Source organism: Balaenoptera physalus (assembly GCF_965194825.1).
Source record: "Balaenoptera physalus genome assembly, chromosome: 9".
In the NCBI taxonomy this organism is placed as follows: domain Eukaryota; kingdom Metazoa; phylum Chordata; class Mammalia; order Artiodactyla; family Balaenopteridae; genus Balaenoptera; species Balaenoptera physalus.
The window spans coordinates 96653104-96668707 of record NC_138888.1 but is presented as its reverse complement, the minus strand read 5'-3'; the positions used below and the strand labels follow the sequence as shown (position 1 = coordinate 96668707).

Here is a 15604-nt window from a genome sequence, read left to right as displayed (position 1 = left end):
TTTTATGTGGCTAAAAATCATAATACTGCTTTTTTTTTTGGAGAAAGTAAGTCATTTTCTTGCTATATATTTTATTTCTCAAATATAATTTTTTATTACATGGGATTTATCTATCCGTTGGAAACTTAAAAAGTAAATGCTAAATCTTCCCTTGACGTAGGTCAGGACAGAAAAAAATAGCCTTGGCTATAATATGGGCAACTGTCCCCATGTCTACAAATAAATTACCTATCCTATACGTAAAAATGACTATAATAATAGCCATTCCTAAGAGACTCAGCTTTTTCCAACTGATTTAGAATGCCATCTTTAACATATATTAAACTTCTATATCTACCATAATCTATTTCTAGAAATATATCAGCTCCATTGATCTGTCCATTCATGTACCAGTGCCACACTGTTTTACTTACTGTGGCTTTAAAATGAGTTGTTTTTTGTTTGTTTGTTTGTTTGTTAGTTTTCCTGATAGCAAACTTTTCTTCTCTACTACTTTTCGTTTTCAATATTTGACTATTCTTGTTTGTGTATTTTTTATATGAACTCCAGAATAACTTCATTTAGTTCTGATGCTTAAAAAAAAACCTGATGGTGTTTTTATTAGGACCACATTAAGTTTGTGGATTAATATATGGAGATGACATCTTTACAACGTTGAGTTCTCCAATCCTAGAATGGTAAGCCTTTCTATTGGTCTCAATCTTTTTCATATCTCTAGGTAGCATTACAAATCTTTCTTTACATAGATCTTTCACATTCTTAAGTTTATTCCTAGATAGTTAATATTTAATATAGTTTATATTATTTTGTCTTTTGGAAATATGAAAACTACTGATTTTTGAGTATTGATTCTATGTAGTTTTGTACCCTGCCACCTCACTTTATTGAATTCTCTGTTTGTAGTAGGTTTTCAGTTTTCCTGAGTCTACCTACAATCTAAATACAAAACAACTACCCCGGGACAACAGTATAGTTTACTTTTCCAATACTTTGCATTGTTCTCAGAACATCTTAGTCTGAGAAAATGTAAACTGTGATTTAGTGAAACCGTCATAGTTTTCCTCTTAGTGTTTGATACACAGGTGAGCAGAAGAAATGATCACTATTAGGCAGTAAACTCTATACTTTGTAGAAGGGGCTTTATATTCATTATCTCATGAACATAAACAACTCTATGAGATAGGTTATCCCCATTCTATAGATAAAGAAACCAAGAATCAGAGAGGTTAGATAACCTGTCCAAGAGTTATCTAACTGGTCTAGTAAGTGGCAGAATCAGCATTTGAATTCAAGGCTCTCTGGCTCCCAGTGAAATGCAGGAGACTGAGAAAACAACTGACTCTAGGTTACAGATTTTGAGGGGGTCTGGTACCACGTAGCTAGAGTAACCCAGGGAAAGAGTTAACTGGCTGTAAAGGTTAGACTTAGATCAGATGATCCTCTAAATTTCACAAAACATTAGTAAGCACACCTTCAGTACTCTGGAACCAGACACAACACTACATTATTTCTCTTTAGCACACACCCGGATGATTTTACTAACGAAGGGGGTACTAACTGCAGGCCTCAAACTCATGCGTGCAAGAAATACAATTATCTTCATATTTCTATATCTCTAGGTTTCTTTTATGGGCTCCCATTCCATTTTATTTAATTAATTAATTAATTTATTTAATACAACAGCGGGTCTTTCCTCCTGTATCACTGGGGTAGGGTCAGGCTGAGCTCCTGAGAAAATACATCTGCAGATTCACTGAAGGATGGGTACGTCAAGGGTAGGAGCGTGTCTGGCTGGGGCAGTTACAAGCACGCGGGCCGTCAAGGCTCAGCAGCCCGCTTCCTGGCTTGGGTCATCCTTTCGGCAGTGGCGGCTCGGACCAGGCCAGGCCCAGCCACCTCACCTGCTGCCACCATCAGCGCCACTGTCCTCTTACACTGGCTAGCGGTCACCACCACGGCCGCCACCTCTGCCTCATTCTATTTTATTTCAGTTAATTCTGGGTAAACCCAGTCAAGTAAGGTTTTCCTTTGTAAATTTAAAGACTCCTCAGTCAAGTCGGGGTCTCCTGAGTTAACTCTAGGGCTTCAGGACCCCATGTCTGGAGTTGGGGCTGAGTTCTGGGGCCATCAGGGGTGGGGGGAGGTCATGTAGGCATCGTCCTTCCACGCTGGCATTCTCTGAGATGCACGTTGTGGTCTCTGGCCTCAGTTGCATTCCTGCTCAGATTGCTGATCCAAATGGGTCACAGTTCTGTTCTCATTCCAGCCCTGAATCAGCTATTCCCCTGGCCCTTCAGAAACACAGGCAAAATCTAGATATTCCTTTAGGGTTGCAGGATACTGAAGCCATATCAAGCTCTCTCCAACTGGACACGTCAGACACCAAGTTTTACTCTCTTTCTCTTGAGTTATTGGAGGGAGAACCACAAGTTTTGCCATGCCCTTTGCTATTTGCCCCCTCAAATTCATATATTGAAGGCCTAACCCCCATCGTGATTATGCTTGGAGATACAGCTTTTAGGAGGTAAAAAGGTTAGGTGAAGTCATAAGGGTAGGGTCCTCATCTAATAGAATTGGAGGCCTGATAAGAAGATCTCTCTTCACGTACATGCACAGAGGAAAGGCCATGTGAGGACACAGCGAGAAGGTGGACGTCTGCAAGTCAGGAAGAGAGGCCTCACCAGAAGCTGACCATTCTGGCAACCCTGATCTTGAACTTCCAGCATACAGGACTGGGAGAAGATAAACTTCTGTTGTTTAAGCCACCCAGTCTATTTTGTTATGACAGCCAAAGCAGACTGAGACACCCTTGGACTCTACCTAGTAATAGCTCCATTCTCAAATTCTTCACACCCGTATATCTGGGGTTTATATTACTCTCCACTTTTCCTTCCCCACCCCCACACCCCAAATAAGCTCAGAACAGAACCTCTTCTTTTGCACTGGCTACTCCCATGACATAGACCTCTCTTGCTGTCTTGCTTCTCTCTTAAAAGAAGCATTTATCTAAACAGGAAAGGAGGGGTGATAAAAATTGAATCAACTTGATTATATATTCTTTCTCAAGCTACACTGAGATCTTTGTTTCTGGAATCCAGAAGAGAAGCTATTCACTTCTCTCCTTCAGCTATGGCAAGTTTCCCTTGAAGCTGTGATTGCTATTGGCTGGCTGCTCTAATGAGGACCAGGTCACAGGGTAAGAGAAAAGATTAGGTTAAAAAACCCAAGTATTATCATACTGTAGTAAATTTCTATAACAGCATCTGCAAATGAAAATGTCAAAGCTGTAACAATATTATACTTCAATGACAGTCTTTAGGTGGTAAGGGACAGAGTCACCCAGGGAGTTCTGAGAAACAATACCCCAGAGGGAATCAGGCCCAGGGAGAAGTGGAAAATTGTGCATCACTGTGGAGCATGCACCTGCAGCCTTAGTAACCCTAGAGCACACGCTTGTGACCCAGTGCTTGGCACCCCTCAGACAGATTGGTTCAGAACTAGAGAGACTCTGACAAGCTGACCACCTCCCAGTAGTGGGCTCTCACTCTTTAACTCTCACATTCAAATTCCAAATACCGCCCTCTAGTCTCACCTCTCCTAGGACTTTTCTAGAATAAGGGGTATCAAATACCAGGACTGAGGCATTCTTACATGCTAAAATCTTAAGCAGTGAAATATGTTTCTTGCCCGTTGTCTCTCAAGACCTCCCTTTCAACGCTATTCCTTTCTTATGGTCAATGTACTTTGATTATTATCCCACCCCTTTGAATAATATCAGAGTCCTTCCTGGTTCAAGTTCTGTTGCTGTTGTTGTAAAAGTCCAAATATGTTGAATCTAATTAACTAAAATTCTCAGTTAGCCGGGTTAAGCCCTAAGATCCGGAAAACATCTTCACCATCCTCTCAACAATAAAATACAACCATAATTGACATTTAGATTTGAATATAATCTAATAGGCCCTGAGGTTGTAACATACAGAGTCACCCAGATAGCAGCACTACAAGATCCTGAAATCTTCAAATATGACTTAACTGGATTTTGTGGTATATTAAAATTTTTCTTAAAAAAGTAAAATGTATTTGAGAAATATCTTCTATAACAGTAAAAGTAAATTAATTCATATCATAACCTTTGATTATTTAGAAAATCATGTTGATCAGATAACCTATCTTCCCTGGCATATCTGTTAAAAGTTATATTACTAAAACTCTGAAGAATCTTAGATCAGAGGTTGCTAACTCAATGACCTTGAGAATGAGAACACTATAAAGCTTGGGAAAAAGATCATACCCACCCAAGACTCAGCATTTTTGTACAGATGGGATCTGGTGAAATGCACCTCAAGGGCATTTTTAATGGGCTTGTTCATATTTCATCCAGGGGGTGTCTAGTTAAGAATGAGTAGCAAGCTCCTAGTTCTACAGTGTTGATAGTAGATATGTTAATATCCTGGGTCTTTTAAGAGGACCAACCCTCTTCCAACTCCCATCTTCCAACTTTGGGAAGCTATCTTTTTGAGTCACTGATTGCCTGGTCCGTTAGGTAAGATATAACATCACTTCCTTTACACTGTCCCCACCTACCCCATCCCCCAACACAAACACCCTAGCTATGCAAAATCAAAATCACCTCAGGCTCCTTCATTTCAATCACATTTTCCAGTAGGAAGTGGGATTTGCAAGTTGCAAGGGTGAGAGCCATTGGAAGGTGGAGTTTGATCCTGGCGTTCTTTCAGAAAATCAACCGTAAAACATATTCTTTCTGTGATTGAGTCTCTGAATTCTAATTCCTCTTCTTTCTTAGAAGCTGTCTGTTCCCAGCAATTTTCTTGGTCAGCAATTTTCTTGGTCAGGATATTGATAGTAGGTGGCATATCTCAATGACAGGTTAAGGTCTGTGAATTCGAATCCTGAACCTGCAAACAGAATGGATGTGCCATCCACAGAGCCAACATTTCAAGTCATCTTTTCTTCCTCCAAACGTTGGAGAAATGAAGTGTTCATTTCAATCAGAAGGTAAGAACTTGGAAGTGGAAAAGGTTTTTTTCGTTGTTTGTTTGTTTGTTTTTACTGTAGGAAACTCAGTTCAAACACTGATTCTTCCAATTAACTGTTGGCAAGTGACCTTGGTGGAAGGAATTTAACCTGCTTTCCCATCTTCTAAATAGGGATAGTAACTATACTTCATGCAGTTTTGTAAGGATTAAACCAGATGTGTATGTGTCCAGCGTATCGGGGGGGGGGGGGGGTCAATGAAATCTAGCCCAGCTAGTGAGCAGCGTGTAGCTGAGGGCTAAGCAGAGACAAGAGGGTTCCGTTGTTTCCTGCTGATATGTTCCTCCTATTGATTACTTTCCGCATGATCAGACTTGATCATTTACACATCAGCAGCAATCTTTTTCTACAAAGTGCTTTATTGTGCTTCTCCACGCTACCAATGAGAAAAGTCCATTTTATTGCGATAGTTTAGAGATAAGGCATCTAAATCTAAGAAACTTAGGGAAAATATGCCAGGGAACCAGATTGTGCATCTTTTTCTATAAAGTGTGCCAAGAATATCTCCCAGGATCCCCGGCCGCTAGAGCCACTTTTCACAAACTTGCTCTGACCGGTCATCCCCGCCACAGGCAAGTGCGACGGGGCAGCCCGTCTCACAGGCCACCAGGCCTAAAGGAACAATACCAATGGGGCTTGAAAGTTTCCCCTCCATCAAGTCCCTGTTCCTGCATTCTTTGCTTCACAAGTTAAGAGATTTCTCTCGAGATGCTGGTTTGTAGTTTTTTTAAAAAATGACCCTATACTTGGAAGCCTTGCTGCAATATTATATGATGATGTAATTATTTATGTAGTCCCAGCTGAGCCTATAGAATCCAAAAGCTTTCAAATCTATATCTACAGTTATAGATTTAGACAGCCCTCCCCACATCATTTACACACACACACACACACACACACACACACACACGTACACACATCTCCCTCAAATATTTCTTTACGTTCCAAAGCACTTTTTGATGTAACTGTATTCTCTCTATCCTGACATTCTTGAAGCAGCCCTAGAGAAAGTGTAAGATTAAAATTACAAGTCTTGCAGTTCATACGGAGAATAAAGCATAAACTCTGAAGGTGATCTCATGTGCTCAGAATTATGCCTTTTAAGGTCAAGTTGACTCAAAATATGGACCAAACAGAATATAGCAGTTAGAGAGGGAGCTTTCTTTATCTAATCTTAATTACTGCAATGAAGGATATTTTCACCTATATTTCAAACAATGCTAGTTAAGCCAATGCGTTTTTTCATGCTATTTCCACTTTTTAATTTGGGAATATGACTCTTTGTAAAAATAAATAGCAGTAAATGATGGTAACAGATTATGATCAGTCTTTTGGTTTAGAATAAAGGAAGCCCAGAACAATATATTGTCCATTTTAGGCACTTAATTTGTGGAATTTTTATATAGGATGAATTGAACAACTCCTGAAAAGTGAAAAATAACTTCTGCTTAGTTTTTACACTTTCAGGGTCTAGGTCAGTGGCCATAACAAGGAGGTAGCTTGGAGGGGTGCTTTATTTAGCTCCCCCATAACCAGCATCAGCCTCCCATCAGAATGCAACAGAAGTAGAACACTGTGTGTGCTATTCAAACTCCGCTCCAAAACAAGTCCCCAGGCTGCTCCTTCCAACAGATGCTGTTCCAAAGCTTCTCCAGTCTTGACAGTTGAAAGACACCAGTGGTCCAAATAGATCTGTTTATATCCTCCTGACAACCATCATTCTGCCTTTTAACATTCTGTGTCATAGTTTGGACATAAGAGCTTGGAGGTTGGGAGCCCACACACACACACACACGAAGAAAACATAAAACAAGACATTCTGCCCAAGGGACTCATTCGTACAACAGTGCTGGACCAGTGGCCTGCACTGTCGTCTTAGTTGAGCTACATAATTTTTCTGGGCCTCAGTTACCCAACCTGTAGGATGAGGGACTTGAAAGGGCTTAACTCAGAAGTCTTTTGCAATACTAGTCAAACCAAGGCTTTTTTTTTGAAAACCAAGGATTTCTGGTTTCATCAAATATCTGAATCTGGATAGCTACTGATCCTGTCTGCCTGGGTCCCTTTCTATTACCTTTAACCATTTTCCAGAGGACGTGAGAAACCCTTACAGAGAAGGACAAGTACAGAGAACGGAGCCTAGATGTTCTGCATGTGTGGAGGGTCCCCTGGGTCTGCACCCCCGTCCACCCATGGCCACCAAATCAGAAAGCTGTCTAGGTAGAGGCAGCTTGCAGAGTCACACCCCCAGTAGAAACTGGGTGATTACAGGGAACAAACAACTTGGGCTTATCTCGTCTCACTTTTTTCCTTCCTTGACTCACGCTCACAGGAGAAATAAAGGGAAATGTTTCTGAAGGAAAGTTCTTGGCTCTCTCTCTCTCTCTCTCTTTTTTTTTTTTTCACAAAAGGGACTTTTCCGGAGAAAGAGGGAAGGGAGTGCAAAACAAAGAGGCAAACAAAGGACTTGGAATAGTCTATGCTAGAATTCCCACTCGGGCTCGGAAAAACCAGCTCTCTATCAGCAATAGCCCAGCTTCCCCTGCAGGGGCTGCGGCCGAGTGGGGCGCTGGGGCCTAGCTGAGCCACGGCCCACGTCCTGGTGGGGACCAGCCCCCGGTGACATTGCCCACGGGAAAGAAAGCACCGGGGTCAGCAAACTGCCAGCCCCCATAAGTACATCTAATTATGACCGCTTACTTCAAAAAGAGGATTTAACCCAAAGCAGATTTAGCAGGGCCTCTTCCAAAGGGCAGCAGGAGTCCCAGGCCTGACCTTTGAGAAAATCCTAAAGGCTTCACTGCCCAGGGAACTCAGCAAAGCCAGTCACTGTGGACGCCTCAGAGAAATTCAGCAATGCCAACTTCAGTTATCAGGGTCCTAGTGAGGGTGTTTAATTTAGCATAACGAGTGTCGGTCAGCATATGCCCACAGCATGTGCACTGGTGGTCAGTCAGGGGGGTGGCCTGGGCAAAAACATTGACAGGAAAATATATAAAGCACTAAAGTATAACCTGTTGAGTCAAAACTACTGTTTCAGAATCTTAAAGTGGTTGGATATTTAGTGAGTCAAAGATTCTAATCTAAAACATGTACAACTGGTGACATATCTCAGCGGTGCTGATCAAAGTATGAAAAGCATCATGATATATATATAATTTTTAAATTCTGCTTTGATTTTTAAAACCTCCTACATAGCACTTTGCTCAGGAGAAATCGTTGTGTAATTGCTCTAGTAAAATTAAACAACTCCAAAGGAGGGGCATGGGATTGGAATTGTTAGTCTTGAACTGGTCAACATGAAGTTAGTAAATAAATACAGTTGGGACAGGCTCATTGTATAATGAATATAAAAGTACTTTGTGAACTATAGCGCTCTCCATCAGGTGTTATTATTTCAATTATTCTCACAGTACACAAATATTAGGAAAACACAAAAGAAAGAAAAAGAAACAGCTGGGTAAGTACAGTCTCTCCATCCACATACTTCATTTAAACCTACCACTCTGTAGGTGAATTCACCTCAGTCATTTAGCTTAGGTGGGAAATTGTAGAAAAGGTAGACATATCTGGTTCGAGACCAAATGATTTACAAAGTGATCAGAAAATATTAATTCACACAGCTGGTTCTTTAAAATTAATTGATTTCAGATCTTTTAAAGACATATCAAACAAGTTGCTACTCTCACCTGACCACATTCCAACACAGGACACCTAGATATATGTAATTTACAGCGTCATTAAAACCTTGTTTGCAATACCTATGCTTGAGGTTGGAAAGTTCATGGAGGTTGAGGAGGTAGAGTTTATTCTCACTGTTTGGTTGCCCCAAAATATCAAATTGGACCATCTATTTGTCCAAACAAGAAGCTGATAAACTTGAGCTTCCAGCAGCAGAAGACAGACTTAAAGAAACCATAAGTGGAGGGTATTGTACATAACACTCCAGCCATTGCTCCCTTTTCCATTTCTCCTTCCTCAAGAGATGTACCAAGTCCAATAATAAGTAAACATTACCAATAACTTAAAAATTTAACACAAACCTGTTGTTTCATGCTTTTATTTACTTTCCTATTGAGGTAACTTTTTCTGGCAAATAAACGAATCTGGGAAAACCAGATCTCCTTTTTGTAACTAGATATAGCAAAGCTGGGACTGGTGAAGCTCTTTCCCAATGGCTCTTAATTTGCAAGTCCTAAACACAGAAGCAGACACGCTTGGTAACTCAAAGCATCGGGATTCAATGTCATTGGTTTCAAAGACTGTGGAATTCACAGATGTAACCATTCAGCTGAGGGGAGGAAAAGGAGAGAATAAGCTAAAAAGAAGATGCTGAAAAACTGGAGAGTATCAAAGAGTTCATCACAAAGCGTTTCAATTTGAAGTCTCTGCTTCAAATGTGCTAATCCCTGGTCTGAGAAAACTACCTACAGTGTTCAAGGCTCAAGGCTGAATTTTTGTTTCGTTTTGTTTTGTTTTACACTGAGTTTTAAGAGTTACGCAACCCTGAAAAAGTTAAGCAGGTAATTCTAGTCATTAAGTAATTCCTACACAACCAAGTAGTAAGATTTTCTATACCAGTTTTAAGAATGAATAGGATTCATTTAAAATGGTGATCATTTGTCTCACTGAATAAGTGGATTTTAATCCCAAAGAGAAAAAGTATATTATTTCTAATAGAAGGCAGTTCGTAGAGAGGCTTTTCAAACCTAGGTGCTTCGTTGATCAAGTTAAAACAGAAGCTCCCTTAGTTTGTGGCTTTTCTGGCTTTTCACATCCTAGTGGGAATGTTGTTGCCGTATTTATACGAACCCCCAACATGCTCACATTAATGGTTCCAAGCAAAGTCTGTCTCACTGTCTGCAAACCGTTGGGAAATTAGGCATTGGACCCCGGGCACGTGTCCGCGGAGTCACGGGTGGAAATCCGATCCAGGACGGGAGGGGCAGGACGAGAGCGCCGCCCTCCGGGACGCGCGAGCGCGGTTACCTCTCCCGCTCCTGCTCCAGCAGGTTGGTGAAGTCGTCGCTCTTGTTCATGTAGTCTGTGTGCTTGTGTTTCTCGTTCTCCAGCTCGTACACCGTGCGCCGGTGACACTTCTCGGCCAGCAGCAGCTGCTCTAGCATGCGCCGGTAGGTTTCCTTCTGTTTTTCCTCAAGTCTGTCCAGCTGAGGGAGCAAACATGGGAAAGAGCTTAATATTTTATTTCATTTACGTAGGGCTCTAAATAATTTGTTTGCGTTGGTCTAGTGATTTATTACCCGTAGGGGAGGACCTCGAGTCTGCTATTCTCTGCCATTTTCCCCATTCCATCATTTTCTCTAGGCCTGTTGGATTTATGAACTAGCCACAATAGGGCTGCAGTAATGTCTGGCCTCTGGCCTTTTCCTCTGTGAACATATGTGCGGTTCCTAAACTTTCAGGAGAGCAAACTCACTGGTTCAATGAGACAGCGAAGCCCTATACTCAGAAAGAAAGAGAAGAGCATCTGGCCTAATCTCAGAAAAATAAAGAGCTCAGCAGGCACGTGTACCAAACTCCTCCCCTGGGAGGAGGAAATTATCCTCATTGCCACCTTTTTTTTTTTTTTTTTTTTAAGGCTTGCAGTTAAGTGCATTTCTAGGAAAAGTATATGAAAGACCCACAATCCTCTTCTTTCAAGAGGTACTAAATATAGGGAGAATCTCAGAACTTGCAGAGCGCACATATCTCAAACTAAAAGAGATCTTATCAAATATCATTACAGGGCTTTTTGTGTCTGTTTCTCCGGCCAGGCTATAAGATCTTTAAGGGACCATATGCCTTGATCATCTTTTTAGTCCCTGGTCCCTAGCACAGCACCTGGAAGAAAGTAGGTGTTCAGTACATGCTTGTTAAATTGGACCCAATCTTACAATATTGATAGTTCCCTATCCTACTCTTCTCTTCAAACCCTAGTGCAGCAGTTCTCACCCTCAGCACTACTGACCTTTTTGACCAAGTAATTCTCATTTGAGGGGCTGTCCTGTGCACTTGAGGATGCTCACCTGCCCACTAGATGCCAGTACTACCACCTCCAGCTGTGACAAAACTATCCCCAGACGTTGTCAAATGTCTTCTGGGAAAAGTCCCCATGTCCCCCTCCCTGTTGAGAACCACTGCTCTAGGTGAATCAGACATATTTAGAATCCATTCTTTTTTTTTTTTAACAATTTTTAAAATTTTATTTTATTTATTTATTTTTGGATCTGTTGGGTCTTCACTGCTGCACGCGGGGTATCTCTAGTTGTGGGGAGCGGGGGCTACTCTTCGTTGCTGCGCCCGGGCTTCTCATTGAGGTGGCTTCTCTCGTTGCAGAGCACGGGTTCTAGGCGCGTGGGCTTCAGTAGCTGTGGCATGCAGGCTCAGTAGTTGTGGCTCGCGGGCTCTAGAGCGCAGGCTCAGTAGTTGTGGCTCACGGGCCTAGTTGCTCTGCGGCATGTGGGATCTTCCCAGAGCAGGGCTCCAACCGGTGTCCCCTGCATTGGCAGGCAGATTCTTAACCACTGCACCACCAGGAAAGTCCCTAGAATCCATCCTTAATCCCACAGCCAACTCTGTAAGACTCAGTGGAGTAGCTCCATGGGTATCAGCTTCAGAGCTATTCCCCTGATGTTCCACGTTTGCCCTTCAGTCATAAGGCGGATCTGAGGTTCCCTGTACAATTTTATTATATTTTCAGTGTGAATGAATCATTTATGGGGCCCAAAATAAAAGAGATATTGCCCCCATAATCCTCAGTGCCTTCTGATTAGACCTCCACCCCCTTTGCCTAAGAACAGGTGACCAGTCAGACTGGTGAAGCCCAGGTTGACCAGCCATACCTGAGATCATGGGGGAGGCAAATCGTACTTTTATGTGTTCTGATAAATGACTGCAGTCTTAATGGGAGAGTCTATACAAGAGGTTTTTTCACTGGAATAACTCCCTGTTACAAAATATTCTCCCCAAGAACTCTCCATTTTTCCACAAGTGTGATTTTCACCATATGTTATAGAATTTGTCAAGCATTGCTGGAACATCATCAGAAATGTGGAAGGAGCAGCTCTTTCCCCTTTTTGATCCTTCTTAACTTTGTCATAAAGTAAAGTAAGGCCTTGTCTCCTTTTGAGAGTACTTGGAAGAGCAGCTTCTGCCTGTTTCCTGATACCCTGACCCACTCCTCCCTGAGGAAGGAATGGTATTTAAAGGTTGTATTGGGGACAGGGAGCTGGGCATGAACAGCCCGGCCTTTTCATTTCTTATTTTTTACTCTGTCTGCCATAAGATGGTACATTGTACTCTCCCTCAGGTGCTGCCTCCAGAGTCTAGGAGAGAAAGTAATAGGAACCTGGTGGTGGTCATCTACCTATTTATGCCAATAATAAAGTTAATGCTTCAAGTCATCTGTCAGACTCCTGCAGTTATCCCTCAATCCGTTCAAGGAACTTGGGAGGCAAAGATGGGGGCGTTATTAATTGGATGGTTGGGTTGACTGAGATACCCAGAGAGAGAAACACTGTAGGGGCATCTGGAGGAAAAACAGCATATGTTGATATCAGTTGTTCCAGGGCAGCCTAGATAGGACTGCTAGGCCCTAGTTTTAGTATGTTCTGTCCGTGTGGGCCTTTGAGATTGGCTGTTCTCAGCAGCTGCCGTGCTGGGACTAGGCCCCTGGAGTAGCTGCTGTGGTCTCTGTGGGCTGTGTTCACCTCACCTGTACCAGTACAGCTTGACCTCAGTACTGGTTGCATAACCAGGAAGACAGTCTTTTTGTCCTTTAATGCATCCAGAAGGATGCTGAGACATTGGTGTGTGAGCTGCGTTTTTCACCCAGAACTGCAGACCAGACTTTCTTTTTTTTTTTTTTTAATTTATTTTTGGCTGCGTTGGGTCTTCGTTGCTGTGTGCGGGCTTTCTCTAGTTGCGGTGAGCGGGGGCTACTCTTCGTTGTGGTGCGCGGGCTTCTCATTACAGTGGCTTCTCTTGTTGCAGAGCACGGGCTCTAGGAGCGTGGGCTTCGGTAGTTGTGGCACATGGGTTCAGTAGTTGTGGCTCACGGGCTTAGTTGCTCTGCGGCATGTGGGATCTTCCCGGACCAGGGCTCGAACCCATGTCCCCTGCATTGGCAGGCGAATTCTTAACCACTGTGCCAGCAGGGAAGCCCTGCAGACCAGAATTTAAACTGCAAAGGTAGTAAATTCCTCTTTAGCAATAAAGCATTAGTGTATGAGGATCTAGCTTTCAGTTTTAAATTCTGGATGTAAGAACTAACATAGGTAGCAACAGATTAGCTGTGCCAGACCCTGTTTCTCGTTATTTTGTTTGGAACTGCACTGAGCTCCTAGGAGAGAACTGAGGTGCGCTGACCTCTTGGATCTGTGTGGCTTGTCCAGAGACTCTGAAGACCACCTCCCAGTGGATTCATTAATCATGTATACTGTGTCCCATGGCTTTTGGTTTTCAGGCTCCAAACTGTGGCTCAACCACAGAGGAAAGGTAGTTCTTATTACTGAAGAGTGAAAGCGAAATGGGCACCTATTACTTTGGAAATGTAGCTCCCACTTGGACAGAGGTGGAAGGAAAATTGAATGAGATCATCATAGCAACAAAGGTCAAAACTTACTAAGGAAAGAGTGTACCTGAATCAAGTTGGTGGAGAAGAAGTTCAGGGACTTGAGATGGGGAGAAACTTCAGTACGTTTCAGACAAAAGGATCATGGTTTAGGAAATGATTTTAGCTCTGTTATCAACAGAGAGCTAATGGGGAAAATATTAAGGAATTTAAGAAGAGAGAAATCTACTTAAGAGGAAACATGAGGCCTTAAAGACCAAACTGGAAAGACCAAAAGGGAAATGGATCTAAGTGCCCTTAAAGATAGGGCTATAAAAAAAAAAAGAGAGAGATTTTAGTCTTTGTTGAATCAGAATGGGTGACAGAGGAGGTAGAGACAGGAGAGCCTAGAGAGCAGAGCAGTGTGACTGCCCCACGAAGAGGGTGTCGGGGTCAAGGAAACGTTTGAGGAGCATGCTGTAAAACTGCAGATGGTTCTTCATGAGATCAGTTGGGGCCCTTTCTCTTGAAGACTGCAACAGCTGTTCAAAGTGGTTACATAAAATATAGACATGCTGAAGAATTAAAATCTGAGATCAGGGTAGGATATGTAAAGCAATTTGGGGGGAGTTTCATGGTGTCAGCCATGGTAGATGGGCCCTGAGCGAACATGCTCAAGAAACTTGGAGATGTAGATTTCGAAGGAAAGATGAGACAAACGAAAGGGGATTCAGGCAGGACAGCAGCAGATTCGGTCCAAACACCGGTGTGCTGTGACGGGAAAAGACTCCTTAGGAGGGGTCATCCAACTCAAGAACATAAAAGTAGATAAGATTTGTGTTGAACAAAGGATCCTTTTGGCAGACTCATAACTCCTTGGCTTTGCTTCTCTCACTGAGGGTGACCACACACTACACAATACGGAAGGTAATATTCAGAAAACAAATGTCTGGGCCTGAAAGCATAGGGGAAGTTAGAGGCAAACAAACAAAAACTCTACCATCCCTAAAATAGTGATAGAGAAAGAAGGGGCCATTTGAAAAACTGGTCAAAAGCAACAATAACAATGAAACTCAGCTGAGCCTTCCTACTGGAGGAAAGGTTGTGACAAAAGAAAACATTTTTGTTGCCTTGAGTAGGACAAGTTCCCCAAGAATTAGAGAGTTCAAACACGAGAGAAGGCGAAGTTCCGAGGAACGGTCACCTGGGTAAGGTTAGGTCCCCACTAGGCCCCAAGGCAGACAGGCTTCAGAAGGTCACCTGCGGGAAGGGGTAATACCACCCCGAAACAAGGGGGCAGTAAGGAAAACCACCAGTACGAGATGGGTTTCCTAGGCCTGGACATCGTGGCTGAAAAAAGAAAAAGATTAAAGAGATTTCACGTATGCAGGTGGGGGCTTCCCTGGCAACGCAGTGGTTAAGAATCTGCCTGCCAATGCAGGGGACACGGGTTCGAGCCCTGGTCCGGGAAGATCCCCCGTGCCGCCGAGCAACTAAGCCCGTGCGCCACAACTACTGAGCCTGCGCTCTAGAGCCCGCAAGCCACAACTACTGAGCCCGCGTGCCATAACTACTGAAGCCCACGCGCCTAGAGCCCGTGCTCCGCAACAAGAGGAGCCACCGCAATGAGAAGCCCACGCACCGCAACAAAGACCCAATGCAGCCAAAAATAAATAGATAAATAAAAATATGCAGGTGGAAAAGTAGAGCACCTGAAGTAAGACCTAGGCATGGAGGATGTCACCACTGCGAATGCCTAAACGTCACAAAAAGACAGGTAGGTTTCAAATGCCACTCACTGAAGGCAAGGATAATACATGAAACAGATGCCTCCACCCAACCCAGGATTCGCCACTTCCCATAATTATTAGCCTCTTGATGGCGGCAGGCTCTGGCTGATGGGGACAAGTTCCCCCACACTGACTGGCATCCTGTTGTAGCTGAAGATCTTCTCTATCCACCCTCCTTCCCTCAGACATCCTCTAAGTCTCTGCCTTG

At 43.0% G+C, this 15604-nt stretch overlaps 1 protein-coding gene across 2 annotated transcripts in view; it reads right to left on the bottom strand.

Annotated features, from left to right (window-relative positions):
• FILIP1 (filamin A interacting protein 1) overlaps positions 1 to 15604 on the bottom strand; it is a 213157-nt gene that overhangs the window by 50871 nt on the left and 146682 nt on the right. For both annotated transcript variants that reach the window (XM_082474162.1, XM_082474163.1), the window contains exon 5: positions 10045 to 10223. In XM_082474162.1, coding sequence (XP_082330288.1) covers positions 10045 to 10223 — 179 coding nt within the window. The remainder of the gene's footprint in view (positions 1 to 10044; positions 10224 to 15604) is intronic.